Here is a 24,578-nt window from a genome sequence, read left to right on the forward strand (position 1 = left end):
GTATGGACAGGGTAGGCATATGGAAGTATGCTTCACAGTGTGTGTGCTTGTGATATTTGTGGCAATGGAGTACACATGAAATATATGTATGCAGTATGTGTAAGAGTGCTGACAGTCTGTGTGTGTAAATGAAATGAATGTATGTTGAGTGGGCCAGGATTTTGTGGAATAATTGTAAGAGAATATGTGTGCAGGGGATAAGAACATGTATAGTGGTGTGTGTATTGTGTATATGTATGGATCATTGTTTCATGTTTTCATGTTTTTTAAATTAGAAATAAGAGATTAAACAATAGGGCAAATCTGGAGAATATATTTCAATGTCGGTAAGTGAAAGATTGGTGTTAATAAAAATTTGTGAGTATGTAATCTGCGTGTGTTTGTCTTCCTCTCTCTCTCCCTGTCTCTCTACCAGAGATGCAGGGATTAAAGAAGAGCTCTGACTTCTGTGGAATGTGCCCTCTGTTGGGTAAATCTGGAATAAATCAGTTTAAAATAATAAGCCTAAACGTAAATCTGCTTTCTCTCTGACAATACGTTGGGCTGAGCGGATTATTTTGTCTCACACAAACAGGAAATACAGATGAGGGAATTTATGGAAAAATACGACAAGAATGCGGATGGGAGGATTGAGATGGCAGAGGTGAGTGTCTGCTTAACTGAGTTCTTGTGGTGCCCCCGAGTCTGCTGGCCCTCCCAGGCACCACCCCAAATTCAGCATTGTTGCAGGAAGCAAGGCCACAATCACAGGGGCTTGGGTGAGGAGGACAGTAGCCCTCAATGTTTGATGGAAATAATGAATCTCGCTCCATTCTCTTCCAGCTTGCCCAGATTCTCCCAACAGAAGAGAACTTCTTGCTGTGCTTCCGGCAGTGTGTACGGTCCAGCGGAGAGTTCATGGAGGTATTGAATTGAATACCTTTATTTGTCATTCAGACCTTTCGGTCTGAACGAAATGCTGTTGCCTGCAGCCATACATGTAATAATAACAAAACACAATAAACACAAATTAACATCCACCACAGTGAGTTCACCAAACACCTCCTCACTGTGATGGAGGCAAAAGTCTTAGAGTTACTGTCTCTTCCCTCCTCTTCTCCCTCTGCGCCGAGGCGATACCCCACCGGGCGATGGCGGCCCGGGGGGTGGTCGAAGCTGCCCGCAGCTGTTGCAACGGGTGCTCCGGAAAACAGGCACCAGCCAGTGACCTGCGAGCTCCCGACATTGTCCTCCACCGGCCCGCGGTCGAGCCCAGGATCCAGGTCGCCGCCGCCTCAGCCGCCGTAGCACCGTCTCCGCTCCGCACCGGGCCGCCCACAAGGCAGCGTCTCAGCCCCGCACCGGGCTGCTCACACGGGAGCACCTTCCAGCCGGTAGCCGTGCCGGCCGCACAGGAGTGTCTCAGCTCCGCACCGGGCTGCTCACACGGGAGCACCTTCCAGCCGGTAGCCGTGCCGGCCGCACAGGAGTGTCTCAGTGCCGCACCGTCCGCCCTCACCGGAGCGCCGAGTCGTGCCGCTACCCGGACGTCGCCACAGCTCGAAGACGGCCAGCCTCGCGTTGGTGAGTCCTGGCTGGCTCTACCTCCGGACCCTCGAGGTCGGTCGCAGGTTGGAGGCCGCCAGCTCTGCCATTAGGCCTCAGCGCAGACGGGGGAAGAGAAGGGGGATACGACAAAAAGTCGCATTCCCCCGAAGGGAGAGACAGAAAGCTCTGTTTCACCCTCCCCCCACACACATAACACCACCTAATAACCAAAAAAATTACTAAACTAGACAAAAAAAAACAAACAAAAAAAGTAAAAACAGACAGACTGCAGGCGAGCCGCAGCTGTATCACAGCGCCGCCACTTCCGGAAACAGGCCCTTCGGCCCACCGACTCCGTGCTGACCAGCGATCCCCACTCCACTACCCTACATATACTAAGGACAATTTATAATTTTACCAAGCTAATTAGCCTACAAACTTGTACGTCTTTGGGGTGTGGGAGAAATCCAGAGCACACAGCGAAAACCCAAGCAGTCACGGGAAGAACATACAAACTCCATAGTCAGGATCGGAGCCGGGTCTCTGGTGCTGTAAGGCACCAACTCTAATGCTTCCCTTTTTCTCCAGGTCCTTCGGCTTCCTCACACATTCCAAAAGACACGCAGGTTTGTAGGTTAAATAGCTTCAGTAAATTGTCCTTAGTGTCCAGGATAGAACTTGTGAACAGGTGATTGCTTGTCAGTACGGACTTTGTGGGCCAAATGGCAATTTGTGCATGAGCAAACTACGCAAAAAGAATTTCATTGTGCAGTGCACACATGACAATAAAGAACCATTGAACCATTGTATTTCTAAACTAATCTAAACAAAACATCCTATCTGTTGCAGGGTGACCGAAACTGAACACAAAACTCCAAATGCGGTTTACCAACATTTTGTACAACATAACATGACATACCAACTTCTATACTCTGTACCCTGACTTATGAAAGCCAATGTATCCAAAGCCTTCTTGGACACCCTTTCTACCTATGACTTGACTTCCAAGGAACTATGTACTGTGCTCCTAGATCCTTCTGCAGTACCAAGGACCTACTGTGAAGATCATGCCGTGGTTTGATTTCCCAAAATGCAACACGTTAACTGAAGGACTAAAATTCACTTTCATTTCATGATGCCATCATCACAAGATTCTACCAGCGCAGCATCTAATCTCAATTCATCTCTTTTTGTTTTACAGGCTTGGCGGAAATACGATTCAGACTGTAGCGGGTACATCGAAGCAAATGAACTGAAGGTGCTGACACATTTATTTCATTTTACTTACAACAACCCTGAATTATACGCCCAGTAACAAGGTACTCCATAAATCCCTGCAGCCACAATATGATTCTCTTGAAATGCTTCCTGTTTTGAACGGCTAGATTCCTTGGTGAGATTGTCCCAGGCTGGGGTCCTTGGAGAGATTGCCCTTGTTGGTTAACTGGTAAGATTGTCGCAGACTGCATATCCAGATGAGATGGCCCAGAATGGAAATAACATGAGACTGTCCCTAACTAGTGAGAATCTTGACTGGATCTGTTGGTGAGATTGTCTGAGACTAGGTTCTATGAAGGTCATTTCCGGGGTGGAAATCTTATTGATATTGTCCCAGACAGAAGTTTCTGAAGTGGACCCAGACTGGATTCATTAGCTGAATTCCTTGGTGTATATGTTCCACACAGGATTTTTTATTGACATTATCCGAAGACTCCACTTCTTGGATATAATAATCTGGACAGGGTTTATTGATGAGGTTGTCAGGGACTAAACGTTTAGGTTTGGTACTCCTGGCTTGAGATTTTACCCAAGTGGATTTATCGGTGAGAGAGACCACCTCTGGATTCATCAGTGCGATTGATTGGGATTGGATTTTGCAGTGAGGTTTCCCAGATCAAATTTCTTATGTTTGTCCCAGACTCCACTTTATTGCAGTGGTTGTCCAGGCTGGATTTCTTGCTGAAAATTTCCTAGATTAGATGTCACGTGAGAATGTCTTATTGTGGATTCCTTGCTGAGATTGTCTCTGATTGGATTTGTCCACAAGATTGGACAAAACTAAATTAGAAGAGTAAGTTGGTGGACGTGTGCGAGAGAATAAGTGGCAGGGGAATAAGGTAAGGGGCATTGGATTGATGGAATTGCTCTGCTGAGAACCAGCTGAGATACGGAGGAACAAATGTTCTCCTTTTGTGCTGTAAGAAGTACATCCAATGTCTATGTAAATGATTGCTGACTGGACTTCTTGCTCAGAAAGTCTCTCTCTTGATTTATTCATGAGGTTGTCTTAATACTAGCTTTCTTTGTGTGATTATCCGGACTGGATTCTTTGTTGCAGTTGTCCCAGATTTGTGGGTAGCATTTTCCAGACTGAAGATCTTGTTGAGATTGTCCCAGAGCAGATTTTTTTTCATAACATCTGGATTTATTGGTGTGGTTATATGAGACGGGAATTCCTGATGAGGTTTTCCATACTGGGTTTCTTGATGTGAATATTCTAGGCAGCCACTTAGCGAGATGTCCCAGACTGGAATTCTTGGTGAGATAGTTCAGAGCGAATATCTAGCAAACTTGTCCCAGTCTGGAATTCATGGTGATATAATCTCAGATTTCTTGGTAAGAGTGCCACTGGTTGTTCCAATTGTTCTGTTAAATGTCTCCCCGATTTCTTGCAGAGATTTGCCCAGATTGGATTTCTTTATGAAGTCATTTCACACTGGAAAACTCAGATGGGTTCCCCATTTGTAAATCTCACTGAGGAAGTCTCTGAAAGGTTATAAGTGGCTGGAAATCTTGGTGATGTTATTCCAGTGGATTGTCTCCCTGAAAAACTAGCCTGCCGTGATGTCTTGGTGGTATGATTTTCTTTGACTGTATCTGTCACCTGTACCACGCTGCCCCGAATGCTATATGTAGAATTGGGTGAGTTAGGCTGTACAGTGTTATGATAAGATGCCTTATTTTGCATAGTGTGTACAGCGTGTACTTGTGCAGTTTAACCTATTCTCAAGGAAATCACACTAAATGGAACTCAAGATGATATGTCCCCTTTTTAAAATGTATGCTGACATCAGCAAGAGTTGTAGCTAAAGGAGGCTGTGAATGTAAACTTTGCAGGCTGGTCCCGCTTCAAAATTACCTCCTGATGATGATTTGGGCTGCTGTTGGAGCACTTTCACTGTCCGTCGTCTATTGGAGAATTTTAAGGCATTGATCTATCATTGCAAACAGTGACATTATTTTGACGTATGTCCCCGCAAATAGGATTATGGCTGCAAAAGCTAGCTGGTGTTTATGTCCCATTTGCTGGACCATGAGTGTCGAATTCATATCGTTAGTATGATAGACAATGAGGAAATCAGGCTCAGTGACACTAATTCCAAAACAAAGAAAGATATTCCCAATACTCACCCCTCCCTGAGAATTCTATCACAAAGACCACGGGAAAGATTTTTTAAGATGTGTGGGAACCATTCTAGAAACAATGAATCTTGGTAGATGACCACTGGTGCATCCACTGTCCTAATCACTATTGGCTTTGAGACCCATTAATTTTTCCAATGCTATTGCTATACTGATTTTTCCAGCTCTGAAATTCCGTTCAAACCTTTTTGTCTCCACAATTTTCTGTCCCCAAAATGAACTAGGTTTACCTTTTCCTCTTTATACCCGCAACCTTTTCCAGTCCATGCCCATGTCCCTCATTAATCTCATTTTGTGGTCTACTTGCATTTTCAGTTTTCTCAGCTCTCCTTTGTTGAAGTTGGTAATTTCCCAATCTTCAGGAATCTTGACAATAGCAAAGTGATACAACAGTAGAGCTGCTGCCTCACAGTGCCAGAGACCCGGTCTCAGGTGCTGTCTGTGTAGAGTTTTAATTTCTTGTGACTGCGTGGGTTTTCTCCGGGTGCTCCAGTTTCCTCCTACAATCCAAAGAAATGCAGGTTTGTAGGTTAAATGGCTTCTGTAAATTGCCCCTAGTGCGTAGGACGCAAAAGTGAGATAACATAAAACTAGTGTACGGGTGTTCGATGATCATGATTTTATACACTTCGATAACATTACCCCTCAGCCTTCTGCGTTCTCTGGAATAAAATCCTAGCCTGGCAACCTCTCCTCTCCTGGACCCTCAACCTCTCCTGGACCCTCAAATCCTAGCAAGATTTAACATCCTTGGTCCTTATTTTTAATCTAAATTAAAAGTTCTGTCATATTATTACTTTTGCATAAAGGCCCCTTAACTACACTATTATTATACTAAATCTAATCAGCCGTTCCCTCCTTGGTTCTGATCCAACCGCTGTACACCTGTACGAGAATCCATCCTGCCCACTATCACATGGCTGCCAACATTGGGTGAGAGTTTAGAGTGTGAAATCTGGACCCACCCTCCGACAATGTCTACAACAAGCCACCATCTAGTTGACGTCAAGCTACGACAAGCTACGTCGACCGGCGACACAATTCCTCGCGAATTGGGAAGTCCACCTACGACAACCGAAGTCAACATATGTCCACCCGCGACAACCTACGACCCTGTCAGCAACAACTGAAGACGTCACGGCACTAATTGCAGTGCGTCGGGGCTGTGGTGAAATGCGTGAGTCTTGCGCTCAATGCATGAGAGTTGGCAGCGCTCTTATCACAGCTATTTAAGTCTGGCCTGTTCGTGTGTGACATCCCCTGTGATTACCCGAGGAACACGTGCCTGATTCATACTGGGCCATGCTTTCCCACTGCAGCTGGGTGACTAGATCTGCCACGATGTCTGCTGCCCTCTACTGTCCTATAGCTCCACCCAAACTAATTCAACCATGATCTTCTCAGGAAATACATTTTCTCTCTCTAGCCTGTTCTTTTTCACAAGGATAACTTCTCCTTTTCCATTTTGCATTTTTGTTTTATTAGAAAAATCTTGAACTATTTAATCCCCCAGCCGAGTCTGTGTAATGGCTAGTAGACCACTCGCATTTATAATAGAAAAAAATGCCTTTTATTGTCATTCCAACAACAAAAGTTTGAACGAAATTTCGTTCAAATGTAATTAATAATCTAATTTAATTAATAATCTAAAAAGATACAAAGTGCTGGAGTAACTCAGGGTGTCAGGCAGCATCTCTGGAGAACATGGCTCGGTGACATTTCAAGTTGGTACCTTCAGATTGATTTGGGGGGGGTGGGGGGGTGTTGTGAAGAAAGCTGGGAGGGGGAGGACAAAGCCTGGCAGGTAATGGGTTGATACCAATGAGAGAGCATTTTGATAGGGAGATGGGGAACACAGGGTAGAGATCTAAAGACAGAAGTGAGACAAAAGGTTTGGAAAGTTCGGATTGCAAAGCTAGAAGAAATGTAGACGCAAGAGGGAAGAAATAGGTGTGAGTCAAGGTGGGGCACATGGATGAGGTGGATAGTGAGGGGGATTATAGTGGAGAGGGGGAGGGTTTTGGAGTTACCTAAAATTGGAGAATTCAATGTACATACCATTGGGCTGTGAGCTACCCAAGTGGAATATTAGGTGCTGTTCCTCCAGTTTGCATGTGGTCTCATTCTGGCAATGGATGAGGTCCGTGTCAGTATGGGAATAAGAAGAGGAGTTAAAGTGGTTTGCAACTGGGAGATCCCATAGGTCTTGGTGGACCAAGCGCAAGTGATCGCCAAAATGGTCACCAAGTCTACGCTTGGTCTCGCTGTGCAGGACGCAACATCGGGAATACTGGAGGCAATCGATGAGGTTGGAGGAGGTGCACATAAACGTCTGTCTCACCTGGAATGACTGCTGGGATCCCTGGATGAAGGTGAGGGAGGATGTATAAGGACAGGTGTTACATCCTTCACAGTTGTAGGGGAAAGTACCTGGGGAGGGGGTGGTTTGGATGGGAAGGGATAAGTGAACCAAGGAGTAAGGTGAGGACCATGGAAATTCTATCCTTGTGCCATCTGATGGGAGAGGCAGCGAGAGCTCCCTTGTTAATATCTACCTTGTTACAAAATCTGTGTATGTTCAGATCAAGTCTTTCGTTTTGACCTTTAATATTGATTTTCCCTGTTCTGACTCTAATTGGAGTGTGTCGACACCCACTGTGTCCTAGAGTTAAACAGCACATGGCTGAACTCCAGCATGCCAACAGGATCATTGTCCATTTTGCTACCATGCCTTGTCTTTTCTGTTTAACTTTCTAAATGTAACACACTGCCCCCTCCTGTTTGGTTTGAAGCCTTTGCTTTAGCACTTGTTTGACTCACTGATCACCGGCCCCAGCCTGGTTCGAGTGAAGCCTGTCATGAAGTCTGCAGTGCCCCATGGATCAAAACCCATTTCTCCCGCACCGGTCTTTGATTGATGCAGAAAGCTCTCCAATCTGCTTGACCCTGAGCTAGTTTGCAGAGGGTTATTGGTTTTGTGCTTCAGCTTATTAATTTTCATTTTAGCTGCTCATACCCTTTTAGCAGACTCCCGCCCATGTCCTTTCTCTGTCCTTGGGATCCCATATGGACCACAACAGCTAAGTCACTCCGTTCCCAGTCCAGTAAGAGTCCTTAACCCTGACAATGTTGAGATATTACAGCCTTCATTACAGACTCATTGACTGCAACAATATCTACCATAATCTAACTACACTGTCACCTATCACTCCTAGTTTCTGTGTCACTCCCTCTGCTGGAATCATCCCCTATACCAGGGAGCTGTGGTCAGTTGCTTCTCCTACTGCTCTTGCCCATATAGACAACAAAAAATGGGTATAAGACCATAAGATCATAATTCATAGGACCAGAATTAGCCCAATTCAGCCCATTCAGTCTGCTTTGCCATTTGATCATTGAGGATCTATTTTCCCCCCTCAGCCCCTGGATAAAGAAATTCTTCATCTCAATTATAAAAGTATATTATTTTATTCTGAGGATACTGGTTCTAGACCCTCCCATTAATGGGAACATCCTTTTCATGTCCACTTTATCTAGGCCTTTCATTATCCATTAGATTTCAATGAGATCCACTCCCCAAACTCCAATGAGTATGGGCCCAGAGACTTCAAATGCTCATTATACGTTAACCCAATCATTCCGAGGAACATTCTCGTAAACCTCATCTGGACCATCTCCAATGCCAGCACATCCCTCTTCCTGTTTGGGATCCCAAACTGATCCCAATATTCCAAATGTAGCCTCACCAGTGCCTTATAAAGCTTCAGCGTTACATCCTTGCTGTTATATTTTAGTCCCCGCAATATGCATGCTAGCATTGTATTTGCAATGTCTACACCTTTATTCCTTCTACCAAAGTGCATGACCATACTCTTTGTTTAAGAAGGAACTGCAGATGCTGGAAAATCGAAGGCAGACAAAAATGCTGGAGAAATTCAGCAGGTGAGGCAGCATCTATGGAGCGAAGGAAATAGGCAACGTTTTGGGTCGAGACCCTTCAGACTGATGTGAGGGGGGGGGGGAGAAGAAAGGAAGAGGCAGAGACAGTGGACTGAGGAAGAGCTGGGAAGGCGAGGAGAAATCAGGGACTATCTGAAATTGGAGAAGTCAATGTTCATACTGCTGGGTATGAACATAGGTGCTGCTCCTCCAATTTACGGTGGGCCTCACTCTGGCCATGGAGGAGGCCCAGGACAGAGAGGTCGGATTCGGAATGGGAAGGGGAGTTGAAGTGCTGAGCCACCGGGAGATCGGATTGGTTATTGCGAACCGAGCGGAGGTGTTGGGCGAAGCGATCACCAAGCCTACACTTGGTCTCACCGATGTAGAGCAGCTGACACAAAGAGCAGTGGATGCAATAGATGAGGTTGGAGGAGGTGCAGGTGAACCTCTACCACGCCTGGAAAGGCTGCTTGGGTCTTTGAATGGAGTCAAGGGGGGAGGTAAAGTGACAAGTGTAGCATTTCCTGTGGTTGCAAGGGAAAGTGCCAGGAGAGGGGGTGGTTTGGGTGGGAAGAGACGAATTGACTAGGGAGTTACGGAGGGAGCGGTCTCTGCGGAAAGCAGACAGGGGAGGAGATGGGAAGAGTGGCCAGTGGTGGGATCCCGTTGGTTCTCTTTGCTCTGCTGTATTCTATTTGCCATTTCTTTGCCCACTCTCCCATTTAGAGAGATGTCCAAGTCCTTCTGCAGACTTTCTGCTTCCTCAACACTACCTGCCCCTCCATCTATCTTCGTATTATCTGCAAACTTGACCACAAAGCCATCAATTCCATCTTCCGAACATTGGTTGTGTAAGGGCCGAGGTTCCTCCAAACGCTACTCCCTGAAAACTGATTCCTGTTTCAGGTTCAAATCCTTCGTTAGACTCAGTCAGAGGAGAGGTAATCCAGAGGTACGAAAAGGTTCAGAGCCCGAAATGTCACCAGTTCCTTTTCTCCAGAGTTACTGCATGACCCACTGACCTACTCCAGCATTGTATGTCTACCTTCGGTGTAAACCAACATCTGCAGTTCCTAACTACACGCTATTACTTTTGTGGTTCTGCTCTTTAATTTAATCCCAAAGTCCTCAGCAGCACCTCTTTGTCCAATTTTATCTTTGTTGCTGGTTCCTATCTAGATCACAGCAACTGAGTTTCTCCCCTCTCATTACATTCCTCTCCAGTCCTAAGAGGAGTCCTCAACACTGGGTGACATTACAACATTCAGGACTTTATTTGCAACAGTATCCACCAGACCTCACTTCATTGTTCCTTATAATTGCTACATTTTTTGCCACTCCCTCAGATGGAATGATCCCCTGCACCATGGGGCTATGGTCAGATTGCATTTCCTCCCCGCAGTCTCTACTCTTGTCCACACACACACTGCAAGTATTGGGTATCCGATTGATGTATAAGGGCTGAGACTCCAACTTTCTGAATCCCTATTCCTGCCTCAATCAGGGTCACTCTCTCCACGTCTGTTGGTAGTCTCGGGCTACAATGGCAGGCTGTGGATCAATGACAGCGGGCATTATTAAAGCAAGCCCTGTGTTCAACAAATCCTGTCTCCAGACTTTAGTCCGATTAGGTAAGAAACTGTTGATAGAGAAAGTGAAGTGGGCAGCAGCAGGTTCTGCAGCTGCTTCTGGAGATGTGATCTAGGGAGAGTGCAGAAAAGGTTCACAGGGATGTATCGTGGTCTGGAGAGACTGGATAGGATGCAACTGTTTTCTCTGGAGTAAAGGAGGCTGAGAGGTGAACTTGTTTATATAATCATGTGAAGTGAAAATAAGTTGGACGGTCACAGTCTTTTTGAGTGGAGTGAGTGAGGGGAAAGATTTAAATGGGATCTGAAGGGTAGGTTTTCACAAGAGGGTGGAGGATATCTGGAGTGAGCTGCCACAGACAATCCAATTGTGAAGGACAGTTGGGTAGTTACATGGATAGAAAGGTTTAGAAGGATATTTGAGCCAAACGCCGGTAAATGGGTCCAACTCAATTATTCAACTTAGTTAGCAAAGACCAATTGGGCTGAAGGGCCTGTTTCCGTGCTGTATAGCTCCAACTCTGTGTCCAATCTTCAGTTTTCCTGTCCTGATATTGCTCAGGTAGCCTGAGGTCAGGAATCCGTCAACTCATTGAAGGATAAAGATTGCAGTCACTGCTCAGCTTTAACACGATTATATAGGTAGCGCAATAAAATACGGTTCCAATGGGGCTTGGCAGAGCTGTGTGAAATCACATTGTGTGCTTTGATACTCCAGTGAGTGCTTCATAAACCGCTTGTTCAGAACAGAAGACATTAAATTGACCAAAGCGTTTAATTCCTGGCATGATTGAACTGCCAGCAACCTCTAGCCAATAGATTATTTCAGCACTTAATGCCAATAAACGTCAAAGGGCAGTGGGGACACACAGGAAGAAGAGAGACATAACCCACCCACAAGAGAACAGGGAGCTGGGTTCCTGCCTCTGGTAGGGCATGCAGCAGGGCGCGCAGAGGTCACCCAAGACAGAACAGAATGATCAGTCCTCTTGTACAGGCAGAATTCCAGTCTCACACTCCACCTCAGACAACATTTTTCTTGAGGCGCTTGGCCAAGGATGGTGGTTCTGTTCCTCCTGCCCCAGGGCACTCTGTCTGGGTTGCTTCCCCCCCGCCCAAGATGTGACTGTCTGGAAGGGAATCTAATCCTGCATTTGTGACTCCAGACCATCCTGGGCAGCAGCAAGATGTCCAAGACGTGTATCATTGTTTGCGGCCGAACTCTCCAATGGGAAATATCATTGATGCTACCTCCTCCAGGGAATAGGACTTCTTCTCAAGTCGGTGACCATTGGTGGTGCATCCCTCATGCTGGCACCGGAGAGTGGGTATAGGTGGTGGCAGAGAATGTATGTGTGTGTCTGTGGATGGCACAGTGCATGTGGGTGGCACAAAGTAAATGGGTGGTGCACAGTGCATGCAGGTACCAGAGAAAGAGAGAGTGTGGGTGGTGCAGTGTGTGTGGACGGTGTGTGTAACATTTCACCCTTCTGTAAGCTCTACGTACATTTGCCAAGAGTCTGGTTGTGTTGGGTGTAGACCAGCCGCACTGGACCTTGAGTATTGGACTGACTGCGTCACAAACCACTGGAAACGCTGGCGACCATGCCTTTCAATGTCCTGGGCCACAACTTCCCTAGTGTGGGATTTATTGTTGCTGGGGGCACCTGCCCTTTGGCTTGCTCTGAAATCGTCCACCAGTAAGGCCGACTTAAGGTTATTAATTCTCTATAACATAATGGTTTATCATTACCTCTCTGCAGTCCTAAGTCACTCCACCCTTTGGAAACTGGACCTTCACCCAGAGTTGCCCACATAAAGGCTCTCTGTGGCGAGGAACTGAGCTCAGGATCCCTACCACCTAGTGCCCTTTCGGCACTGTTATTTATCAGTCAGTAAAAGATCCAATTATGGGAGAAGACGTTTCATGAAGTCACACAGTGATAATTCTGGGACAAGTCTAGCCAGAGCTCCAGCCAGGGCAGCATGTCTGCTGCAGGGGTTTCCTCCTGCCAGCAGTCCAGGCTTGGCGCGCGATGACAGAGAAATGCAGACATGTGTCCGTGAGACGACAAGAATGGATCATTATTCCTGCCATTCTACAATGATTCATGTTTGTTCTCTGTGTCAGGAAGGCTGCCATACGTCAGGTCTTCCCGTCTCTTGCCAACAATTTCTAGTTGATGGATCAGGGCCACAGGTTCTCCCTGCTTCACATTTAGCCCGCCAGCATACACGGACAAAGGGCCATCATTGCTAGCAAACCTACAATTGCTTATTCTGTCCACACCAGGCCAGGAGAGAGATGGTGCCTCTTTGTAGGGAGGGAGCTCAGAACATGAATTGGTGGTTGGGAGACATCAAACTCAGTAACACAACCCTAAAGACAAATTCTGCACATACGAGGTTTAGTCTCGATGCCTGGCATGATTAGGATGTGTTCAGAGAGTTGTAATCATTCAACATGGAAACAGGCCTTTGGTCTAACTCTTCCATGCCCACCAAAGTGTCTACCTGAGCTAATCCCATTGCCTTCGTTTGGCCCATATCCCTCTAAATCTTTCCTATCTGTGAACCTGTCCAAATGTGTCTGTCCACATGTCTATTAATCTTCCTCTACCACCTCCTCTGGCAGCTCGTTTCATATATCTACCACTTTCTTTTGAAAAAACTACCCCTCTGGTTCCCTTTAAATTTTCTCCCTCTCATCTTAAACCAATGCCCTCTAGTTTTAGACTCCCCTGCCCTGGGAAAAGAATGACCATCCATCCTATTTATGCATTTCATGATTTTTTAAACCTCTATAAGATCACTCCTCAGCCTCCTACACTCTAGTGAAAACAGTCTCTCGTGGCCAGTCTTTCAGTGTAACTTAAGCTCTCCAACCCTGTCAACATCCTTGTAAACCTTTTCTGCATCCTGTCTAGCTCAATTACATCCTTCCTCTGGTGTGCAATCAAACATCTTGTACAATTATAACATGATGTCTCGACTGCTGTACTCAATGCCACAGCTGATGAAGGCAAGTGTGCCATACGCTTTCTCCAGCACCTTGTCATAGTGACCAGGCAGACATAGTTCAGCTGGGACAGCCAGTTTACAGCCTCTCAGATTTTATTTGGTAGAAATCTATGATGTCACTCGACTGGCCCCCCACAAAAGTCAGTCGTCTCCTGTCTTAGAGGTGGTTAGCTGGTATTCTCGGTTACTAAGGCTAAAGTAACATTGACAACCTGCTGAGATTTTCCCTTGAGGTATTTTGGCAAAGAGAGGGGCCGAATGAGCTGATGTACACACTGGCCACCATCTCGTTGAATGGATGTGCAGGGTTGAAAGAAACCAGATACTTCTTATGCTGCAAGGAGTGTTTGTAATGTGAGATAACTGAACCTGGACCATGTCTCCCTTCAGAGCTTCCTGGCGGACCTCTTGAAGAAAGCAAACAAACACTACGACGACAAGAAGCTGCAGGAATACACACAAACAATAGTGAGTGGTAGCTGTGCATGGGATAGATCCACAAACACACTTATCTCTCCCGGCTGCTGTCCCTGGGTGGTGAGTGCTGCCCCGAACTGGAGCAATGGAGGTGATGCCCCCTAGCACAACATTCATAGACCTGCTCCTGCATGGCATGCCCACCTGGTGCCAGTCACCTACATCATGACCCTCCCTTCCCTGGCTATCCCTCTCAAAACCCTGAACTCTGGCTACCGACTCTCCCAACTGATTGTGGATCCTCCCTCATCCCAACCCGTGGCCTACACTCCTTGTTAAACAAACGCCATTCATTCTCCAAGCACCGCTGGCACAAAGGAAAAAAATGTGGATGCTGGAATCGGTCACCATGCCATCTTTATTTTCTATTACAGCTGAAAATGTTTGATGCAAATGGCGATGGGAAACTGGGTCTTTCAGAGATGGCACGGTAAGTTAATTATCTCGAGATGGATTCCAGGAGATGAAAAGACTGGCAGGGTCTGATTGGAATTGGGATGGGAATCGAGGAAGGGTGAGAGGAAGCATTTAGACCTGATGGAGGTAATATTTGATAACTGCTTGCTCTTTTCCTGTTGGTCAGTTTTATGACTTGACATAACACCCATCAAATATGGAGAAAGAAATAGCTGTGGAGGATATAGATGGTGCAAAGGCGGGTTGTCAGAAGGAAAGTGTTCAAACAAGTGGACATGTGGCAAATTAAGTTCAACTTGGGGAAAGGAAAGGTGTTACATGCTTGTCAAAAGCTGAACATTAGTGCAGGGTGAATGGGTTGAATTCTCCGGAAATCACCAGCAGATCTTGTGTGTCGGTTCCCCAAGAAGCTGGACAGTGGATGGAGGTCGGCTCACAGGCTTCATGGGAGAGTGTCCCTACAGGTGCTTCTGGAAAGCATTCTGGCCACTCAAGCCCCCTCTGTCTCCTGGCACCACGGCTGTTTTTTGTGCCATAGACTGAGAGCCAGGATAATCTCAGCACAGCTCTCAAGTCCACGGCAGAAGGTGCCTCTGCACACTCCAAACATGCAGTACAGGTGGGCGTTTTGTATGATGTATCAGTGTTCTATCTCTTTAAGACTAATTCTTTCTTTTTACTTCCTTTAGTTTATTACCTGTCCATGAAAATTTTTTGCTAAAGTTTCAGGTGAGTCTGCTGAGTTCGATTTCTCCTGTTTTTTTACTCCTTTTCCTGAAGTGTTGCCAAGCTGAGTATGCAGTCCCACATACACAAGTTCACCTGCGTGCTCAGCCTTCGTCTGTGCGCCTGAACCATGACTGCCAAGGTACCTCTGCAGGGCAGCAAAGTCAGTGTGGCATTGAACGTTTCCAATGTCCACACACATCCATTCTCCAGCACTGGCCAGTGTTTGGGAGCAACTGCCCCTGCATAGTCCAGGGTGTCAAATCTGTTCCTGGCACTCAGCTGAGGTCTCCTAACTAAACACGACAGAGATTTAATTTGGGGTCTGAAGTTACAATTTAGATAAATTCATTTATTTACCCATGGACCCTCAGGGAGTATGGAATGGAATGTACCCACCTGTTCCTTGTAACAGGCAGAAGAAATGACATTAAGTGTAACTTGCCATTGTCCAATAACATTTGCAATAATCATCCCATTGTATTGCTGAAACCTTCTGATGAAACATTCTGGCCAGACTTTGAAGGAGAGGCATCCACATTCATACTCCCTTGCAGCATTTCCACTGCTATCCTCACTTCAGCCCAGATCATTGATTCGTACAAAGCAACAGCCCTATGGGTGAAAGGCCTTTCTAACTTGCACTGTAATACCTGATCAGTTCTTGCCCTCATGGAACTCTTCATGGTTTTTGACACATCAGTCTTTTGTCTTCCACCGTCAGCTCTTCACAACATTGTCCAGTAATTTTTTCATTCCTCTGTCTAAATACAGCTGGGACCATTCCTGCAGTAGGTCCATCTTCTGGGTCAGTCAGCAGTCTGCCGCCTCTCATCTACACATAACATCACAGCAACACTGCGGAAGCAAGGGTCAGATTTCAGAAGCCCAGTATGGAGCTCCCTTGATTCCATCACCATGTTGGGTTGTCAAGCCTCCTGTTCAAAATCAGATAATGGATCATTTAGAAATTTCTCCATTGAAATGCCAGTGAGAATGCTCAGTGATCCAATCTTTGAGCCTACAGCCTGCTGTCTATCGTGGCTTCTCACTTTGTTTAAGGCCATCAGTGTGCAGTCTTAGTCCCTGTTTAATAGATAGATAGATATAATAGATATAATTTATTTGCCACACAACCAGGGTTGGTGGAAATTTGGGTTGTCAGCAGCAGTACAATAATAAAGAACACACAATAAAACTGTAACACAAACATCCACCACAGCATTCATCACTGTGGTGGAAGGCACAAAAACTTGGCCAGTCCTCCTCCATTTCCCCCCCCCGTGTACAGGACCAGAGTCCAGTCAGTCCAGGATCGGCTCTTCCTCACTGGAGACCGCGGCTTTAGATTGTTGTAGGCCGCAGGCCGCGGTCGAGATTTAAAGTCCCCGCCGCAGCCAGAAGCACCGTAGACTGCAGGGCCGGCGGTCGAAGCTCCCCTCCAGGGGAGATGGTAAGTCCATGTCGCACCCGCGGTAGAAGTCGGCCGTGGGCCGGCAGTGATGGCTGCTTCTTCCCCCGGGTCCCCAACGTGAGATCCCGGGCTGTAGACGCCGCACCAGCTGGAGCTCTGCAGACCGCGGCTTCAGGCCGCGACTTCAGGCTGCCGGCTGCCCCGGGCCAGCGAAACGGAGCGCTCCCCTCCAGCGAGCCCCAGCGAGGGTCGCCCGCTCCATGCCGAGAGTCCACGCTGCGCCCGCCGCTGAAGCCCCGGGCGTGTCTCCGGGAAAGGCCGCGTCGATCCTTGATGTTAGGCCACGGGGGAGGCGACCTGGAAAAAGTCGCCTCTCCATGGAGGAGGCGACCGAAGCGGTTTCCCCCTTACCCCCCCACACCACCCCCCACACAAAACACACGAAGAAACACAAAATACACACTTTAAAACATACTAAAAAATAAAAAAAAGCTGAAAAAACTGACGCGCTGCTGACATGGCTGCACACATAGGAGCGCCCCCACAATTGGACTGGGCTCTGAGATCATCTCCCGTTTTTACTCCTATAACGTGGCCCACCCTGTCTTCACTGTCTTCTACCGTACCCTCAGCATCTCTGTGCTCAGATTTCCCTTTTCCTCATTCCTCAACTTTCACTCCATGCAGGTTCCATCTCCCGAAAGAATCAGCCATCCGATTCTTGTCTCATCTCATTGCAGCTTCCAATATCTTGTTTTTTTTATTTCCAAATTTCGATGTTGCTGTCCTGACACATTTCCACAATAATTGTATCTTAAACACGGCAAATCCTGATGTTATGAGCATCTACACTCGCCAGCCCCTCCAAAGCTCTCCATCTTCAGTTCTCATTGCTCCATTATCTCTGTCACTTCCTCTCAAGCCTTGCCATTCAACTAGCTCTCTGCCATCATTGCAACCACACCTTTTGTCATCCTTCTTGGCTCCCTGACAGTGCTGACTGCCCTCAGGTCTGCTTTGTGATGTTTTGCTGTGTTAAAAACAAGTCAATGTTGTGGTTGTCCTTCAGAAGAAGAAAGTCATTTAGTCCTGTATGTTGTCTCGTGTCTTTTCAATGTGTCTGCTGCATTCAATTTATTTATTTTGGAAAGAATTTTGTTAGTTTTACATTTCATCCAGAAGAGGATGTCTGTGCTGGAAAATGAAACCATTCCCACTTTGCAGCAGGTGACAGGTATGGGTTTGAGTTTGTTTCACAGGTGTCCCTAAGTCCTACACTCCTAAGTGCATCACAGTTGTACAGCTAGTTGTGTTGTTTTGATGATGAACTTGGGCACTGATTGTGCAGAGTTTGTATGTTCTCTTTTTGATGGCCTAGATTTATACGTTTAAAAGAATTTAAGTAATGAAAAAAACTTTTAAAAGGTAAACAATTAAAATAAATGGACCAGAAATGCCAGAAATCAATTTAAACGATTGTGACTGAAGTAAAGGAACAAAACAAACCTCTTAGGTAGACAGAAATGCTGGAGGAACTCAGCGGGTGAGGCAGCATCTATGGAGAGAAAGAATAGGCGATGTTTTGGGTTGAGACCCTTCTTCAGACTCTTGACCCGAAAATGTCGCTTATTCCTTCTCTCCATAGATGCTGCCTCACCTGCTGAGTTCCTCCAGCATTTTTGTCTACCTTCGATTTTTCCAGCATCTGCAGTTCTTTCTAAAACAAACCTCTTGCTACTTCCATCATGATTTACTATCCACAAAAACACAAGAAGATGGGAGCAGGATAGGCCACTTGGGCCCTCAAGCCTGCACAGCCATACATTTTACTCCTCTGCTTCCTTCTTTATGTCTCCACTTCACCTTGATGCCCCCTCCCAAGACAATAACCTCAATACTGAGGCCCTAGTTACACTCCCACTGCTACGCTTGGTATTCACATGCCTGACACTTTACTCCTGAAACAGAACCTCTATTCCCAGTTTATCATGGGAAAGATTATTGGGAGGCTGGGGGAAATATTCAAGGATGTGCCCATTGCTTCCTTGAGGAAATGCAATGGCCTGGGAATCGATCAGACCCACGGAGGGATTGAAACATTGGGAGGGGGTGGATATAAGGCCACAGATTGGATTCATGCCTGAAGTAGGTGCTGAAAATCTGAAGTTAAGAAAGTGGAACCGATGATGCAAGGTTAATTGAGAGCAAATCTAGGAACATGAAGGACATATTTATCTTGATGTCTGCAGACATCAGCATAGGTTTACCTGAAGAGCGCCCAAGGCGTAAATTATGGAGAAAGATTACACAGTATGATTGTTTTCCTGGAATTTGTCAAGTTGATTTCATTATAGTTGATTTAAGAGGATCTGTTCTTATGGATACTGAGAAATGTTTTTTATTGGATGTAGAGCCTCAGACCAGCGGCAGAGTCTGAAAGCTGGGTCTTCCTGGAATGGAGCTCAGCAACACTTCCATGTGCAGAGAACAGAGAAGGTTCAAACACTGTCCGTAAAGCACAGTTAATGCTGTATCAAATGTTGATTGCACATCTGAGACCAGTAGATTTTTGCTAATAAGACTGAATATGGCAAAAAATGCTTTGCAGTTAGTCTGCGAATTAACTACGATCGCCTTCAATAGTATTAGGGATTTGAGAGTCTGAATAGTCTCCTCTTGTTCCTCTGCCCATGGCTTTTTGTGTGGCGAGGGGTTATTCGGACACTATTGCTAAATAAGTATGAATGGGTCAGAAATGTGGGCCTCTCGTCTACCAGACCCAGAGTTCCTGAGATGGGAGATCTGTATCTCCTCTGACTATTGGCTTCAAAAGAACTTGCTGTGCCCGAGTCGTCTGAGAAACTGCACAGAATGGCTGGCAGAGTGGGGCAGAAATGGGCAACAGTCTAAGCTGGGACAGCTCCAGGGGACCCTTGCTCAGCCTCTGCCCTCTGTAACAGACCCAGGAGCTTTGTACAGCTTTGAACAGACCCAGGAGCGGGTAGTTTGTACATCAGGTGTTTCATTTCCCAGCACTGACTTCCTGCACATTTCTGAGCACCGAAAAACACCCACAGTAACATTGAAAATAAATAATTAACTTGTTTCCATCATGAAGAACAGAGCTCTTTACAGGTAAAACTTAATTACATATGTGAAAGATTGATGAAGTTCTATTTTACTCTCAGGATGACAGAGGATCAAAGGTAAGTTTCAGTGCTAAGGTGATTTTAATTTCACTTACAACATTCCATATTAACAACAGATATTTCCTCTGTGTCACGGTGTTTGGGCTTGAGCTTTTTTTTAAAATCTGTTTAACTGTATTCATGCATTCATGCATCCAAGAAAAGTTGTTGATAATTTGCTGACTTACAATCCCCCCAGCCTCTGCCCATATCCCTTCATTCCCCAGCCTCTGCCCATATCCCTTCATTCCCCAGCCCTCTGCCTCATTCCTGTCTTTCTTCTGGCCATTCTCTAGTTATTTATGTTTAAATCTCTGCTGGCCTCCCTGGTCATTCTCCGCTTCTGTTGTCTTAAGCCCTTGCTCTGGACGCCTCTCCATTTCCTTCCCACTTTCTTAACCCTAGATTTTCTGATGCTTCCTCACTCTTTAATCCAGACCCTATTCACATCTGTGGACTTTAATCCATCCCCTCCCAATATTTCAATCCCCTGTTCATTTTCCCTTGATTTAGAACCCAACTTATGTTGAACTTTTAACCATCGCGATATATCTCACTAATAAAATCTTAGACAGGAAATTTCAAAACTAAATAACATGGCAAATAGATAATAGCTTGTAATTTGTAGTACAGCCTTATGGGAGCTGGCAAAGTAAAGAGGATTAGAGGCAGAATTCCAGAGCTAATTCCAAGGTGGCTGAAGCCATAGGCATCAGTAGCAGAGCAGTCAACACTCGGGACAGATTTAGAGCTTCACAGAAATAAGAAGGTTGTAGAGCTGGAAGAAGTTTCAGGGATGTGGAGTAACAGCGGGCACGGGAAAACCAGAAATCGGAATAGGTCAGCAAAAACAGACCTCAGTGTAGTCCAAGGAATAGGGAAGCAGGGCCTTGGAGGGGCAGTCATTGAAGAACAGGGAAGATGGAAGGACGTTGAAACTGTCAGTATAGCGATGACAAAGGCGTAGATGGGAAGAGGATGGAATCGAACAAGGTTTCCAGACTGGAAATTGCTGAGCAAATAAAGACTGCTGGAGGAACCCAGCGTGTCAGGCAGCATCTGTGGAGGGAAAATGACAGACAATGCTTAGGGTCAGGAACTTTCTTCAGGCTAGAGAAGTCTTCTGTGTCTCTGGAAATAGCTGATTTGGCAAGGTAGTGAATACATGGTCATAATCTCAGGATCATATTTCATCATTAAATGATGATTACTTGCGTTTATCAGGACTCTGGTTTACCCCAGACAGGCAGATAAATAATAATTGGGCAATGTGAGGGCTGTGTTGTGGTGCAACAGTTATTACTGCCATCTCACAGCTCCAGAGACCCAGGTGCAATCCTTGGCTCTGATGCTGCCTGTGTGGTGTTTGCACGCTCTCCCTGTTTCAAGGTGGCAGAGACCAGAAACAATGCAACAGTATTCCCAATATTTAGAACACAGGTGTTCCTGGAAATGCTGGATTTGCTGAATTTAAAGGCTGCAGACAGATCTTACTCTGGGAACAAAGAATAGAACCTCGAAATTGTAAAAAAAAACAAGACCTTGTCAAAACTCCTATGACCAAAGACCGATATGGAGAGGTTGTGATCTGACAAAGAGTGTAAAGATAGTGTGGGATGGATGACCAAGTAATATAATGGCCAGATCAATATCTGTAAATGGCGACTAGAGATGTTGGGACCAGTTAAATAAATAAGAGGCTAACCACTAAGTGCTAGAAATTATGTTGTGCTACTGTTGCATCAGAGGGCACAGCCTAGTCTTGTATGGAGTGCCGCGGGTGGTGGACCAGACCCTCTGCATTGAACCAAAGGCTTTCAGACTGCAGTCTCCATCCATTCTATGGGATGCAGCTAACAGGATATTCCGGTGGGCTGGCAGAGTGGGGAGTGGACAACAGGAAGATGTCAGAGGTGGAGGAAACAGTTGAGATGGGGGATTGGTCATGGAGAAGTGGGAGAGAAGCAATGTAGAAAAGGTTTGTTTGGGACTGGGTAATGGGTCAGATAAATGATTGGGGGAGAAATGGAGTTGAGGGGCTGGTGCTGATCAAGGACCCCAAGACATTGCCAACAGTCTTTTACCCAGAATAGGGGAATCAAGGACCAGAGGACATACGTTCAAAGTGAAGGGGAAAAGATTTAATTGGAATCCGAGGGTTAACTTTTTCACACAGAGGGTGGTGGGTATATGGAACAAGCTGCCAGAGGAGGTGGTTGAGGCTGGGACTATCCCATTGTTTAAGAAACAGTTGGACAGGTACATGGATAGGACAGGTGTGTAGGTTTATGGACCAAGCGCAGGCAAGTGGAACTAGGAGCTGGGACATTTTTTGGCCGGTGTGGGCAAGTTGGGCCGAAGGATCTGTTTCCACACTGTATTACTCTATGACTCTAACAGGAGGCTCAGGTGGAAAGAAGAACATACCTGGGAAAAGATAAAATCCTGGGTCATCGTGCACCTCATGACCAACGTGAATTTGGATTCCTCCCTTCCAAGTACACTGCAGCAGGTTTTGCCCTCCAGTTAAGGCCTGCTTCAGTTATGAGGGAAGACAATTATGTTCTCCAAGGATTCCAGGTTGCCTAAAAGACCAGGAATAGAACTGTGTTATTAACCCATGAAGAACTATATCAGTGTAATGATACTGAGTGACCATAGGAGGTTACTGGTCAGTCAGACAGAATACAGCAAGATGATGGCATTGGCTGTGGGCAGCAGATATTTCTTGGTTTCCTTCTTAGGCTCCACCCCCTCATTTGATCCAGGTGTTCTCAGAAAACACCCGCTCAGCTGCCGGCCTGTTTCCCCTCATGCCCATGGTGAATACCTAATTTCATGTGCTTGGAAAAGTTCCCATCCGTCACTATCCCAATTACTTAACCCCATGTACAGACCAAACATAAAAAACAAATTTGTAACCAACCCTTTCTCTATTGGGTCATGAAGTTGTGATCCTTCCTTCCCTCCGACTCTACTCAGCGGCTAGGGTATGTTCTGCTAAGACATGTTCCAGGTAGCATTGATAGCACCAGCATCATTGATCTAACTGTCCCACTTGCCCATAGGTACCAGGTTGTCCCGCCAGCCAGTCAGGTGTGTCCATCCCAGTCCAGAGTGATGCTTCCAGACCCTGTTGATCTCTTCAGTTCACCAGCTGCCGATGGAACTTTGCCAAAAATGAAATTTTGAAGCTCTTCAGTTGAAGAACACTCTTCAATTATTCCTCTGTCCTTCCCTTTCCTCACATGGTTTCCTGTCTCCCCATGATGTAGGTAGAATGAATATCACAACCTTTCTAACTTTACTACCAACTAACCCATAATTCCATTACCTAAGTTTAGCCTATTAACAACACGCTAATCACACCCCCATACAGTAGCGTACATGCATTTACCACACTTTATATAATTGTTGTGCATAGTGTGTTTATCTTTCTTTTCATGTATGTGATCAGGTTTTAGATTATGTTCTATCCTGTGGGACATTAAAGCATTGCCCAAAGAGATGATGTTTCCAGGCATGTTTGTAACCACAAAACCAACCAGAGCTTGATCATCTAACAGGGCAGGGCAATAGAGTAGATTCTCAGAGCACGTACTGAGGTCATTCAGATTGTGAGCCTCAGTTTAACCAAATAGCCTTCAGTAATTGTGCTTGTGTGCATGTGATTGTTTGTTTGAGTGCATGTTTATTTGTGTGTGAGTCTGCATCACTTTATGTCTTTGGTTCTTGACCTTGCCCATTCCTTTGCCTTCCTCCTGCTCTCTCTAGGGTGTCACAGCCTCCTGCGCATCACTTGCATCTGCTCTTTTGTCGCCATCTCTCTCTGTCCTTCCGTGTCTCACTGTGGTGTTCTGTTCATCCTCTTCTTTCTCACCCTCTAATTTATTCTCTACAAGTGTCTTGCTTTATCTCTCCTCTTCTCCTGTTTCTACCCTTTTTTCTGCCTGTCCCCCTGCCCATACCTCAACCCTTTTCACTGTCTTTTGTCCTCTCTCTCTCCCTCTCTCTTCTCTTCAGACAAGGATCCAAGGTTCAGTATAGTACAGCACTCTCTATATTCTCATCAAAAGGATAGCTCAAATCTCACATCAAATTCCCGAATTTCAATACTCAAATTCCCTAATCTCACATCAAATTCCCTAATCTCTAACATCAATACTCTCCTGTCAAACATTAGAGGGCAAGAACGGCATTGGATCAACAATGTGAACCCCCCCTCTACACTATCCCAGCAAAAACTCCCAGGGCAGGGTTATTACTGTGTAAAGCTGCCTCATCTGACTTTTACTAATTTTGTGGCTAATTTACATGGTTGTCTGGTCGATGGAGGGTCGTCTATATTTAAATATTTTTAAATCAACCATCAACTGAGGCTAAATGGTTGGTTCTCTGTCACATTTAGAACTCCCAGGATTTAGAACCAAGTAAAACTCCATCTGGCTCATCCAACAATGCCAGGGTTGGTTCAGCATGAGCAAAATTCCTTTCTTCCAGCACACACTCAAATGAGCAAGAATAGCACAGATTCAGTACCAAGTTAAACCTTCCTCCGCATAAACACTTGCAAGGTGGGAAGAGTGCAGATTAAATGCAGAGTATGGCTTCTTCGACACTACCTTGTCACGCACTCCCAAACCAGGCAAACCATAAGCAGAACACCAAGTAAATCTTATGTTCCAATCTCACACCAAACATTCCCAAGGCACGTCCAGTAAGAATTAGAAATAATACACTGGTATATCCACTACTGCTTGGGAATGGGTAAGTTAATGGAGTCCACACTAAGAAGGGTTCACTGTATATTTGCTGCTGGCCATGGATCTTGTCACCATAGTCAGCCGGGCTGGA

At 45.8% G+C, this 24,578-nt stretch overlaps 1 protein-coding gene across 2 annotated transcripts in view; it reads left to right on the forward strand.

Moving 5' to 3' along the window:
- calb2 (calbindin 2) overlaps window positions 1-24,578 on the forward strand; it is a 43,764-nt gene that overhangs the window by 10,547 nt on the left and 8,639 nt on the right. The window contains exons 3-9 of one of the 2 annotated variants that reach the window (XM_033035976.1): window positions 575-643; window positions 823-903; window positions 2,729-2,785; window positions 13,893-13,970; window positions 14,354-14,409; window positions 15,086-15,125; window positions 19,725-19,742. In XM_033035976.1, coding sequence (XP_032891867.1) covers window positions 575-643; window positions 823-903; window positions 2,729-2,785; window positions 13,893-13,970; window positions 14,354-14,409; window positions 15,086-15,125; window positions 19,725-19,742 — 399 coding nt within the window. The remainder of the gene's footprint in view (window positions 1-574; window positions 644-822; window positions 904-2,728; window positions 2,786-13,892; window positions 13,971-14,353; window positions 14,410-15,085; window positions 15,126-19,724; window positions 19,743-24,578) is intronic. The other variant, XM_033035977.1, reaches the window with a different exon arrangement.

The sequence above is a fragment of the Amblyraja radiata genome, chromosome 17 (genome assembly GCF_010909765.2).
Source record: "Amblyraja radiata isolate CabotCenter1 chromosome 17, sAmbRad1.1.pri, whole genome shotgun sequence".
Lineage (NCBI taxonomy): Eukaryota > Metazoa > Chordata > Chondrichthyes > Rajiformes > Rajidae > Amblyraja > Amblyraja radiata.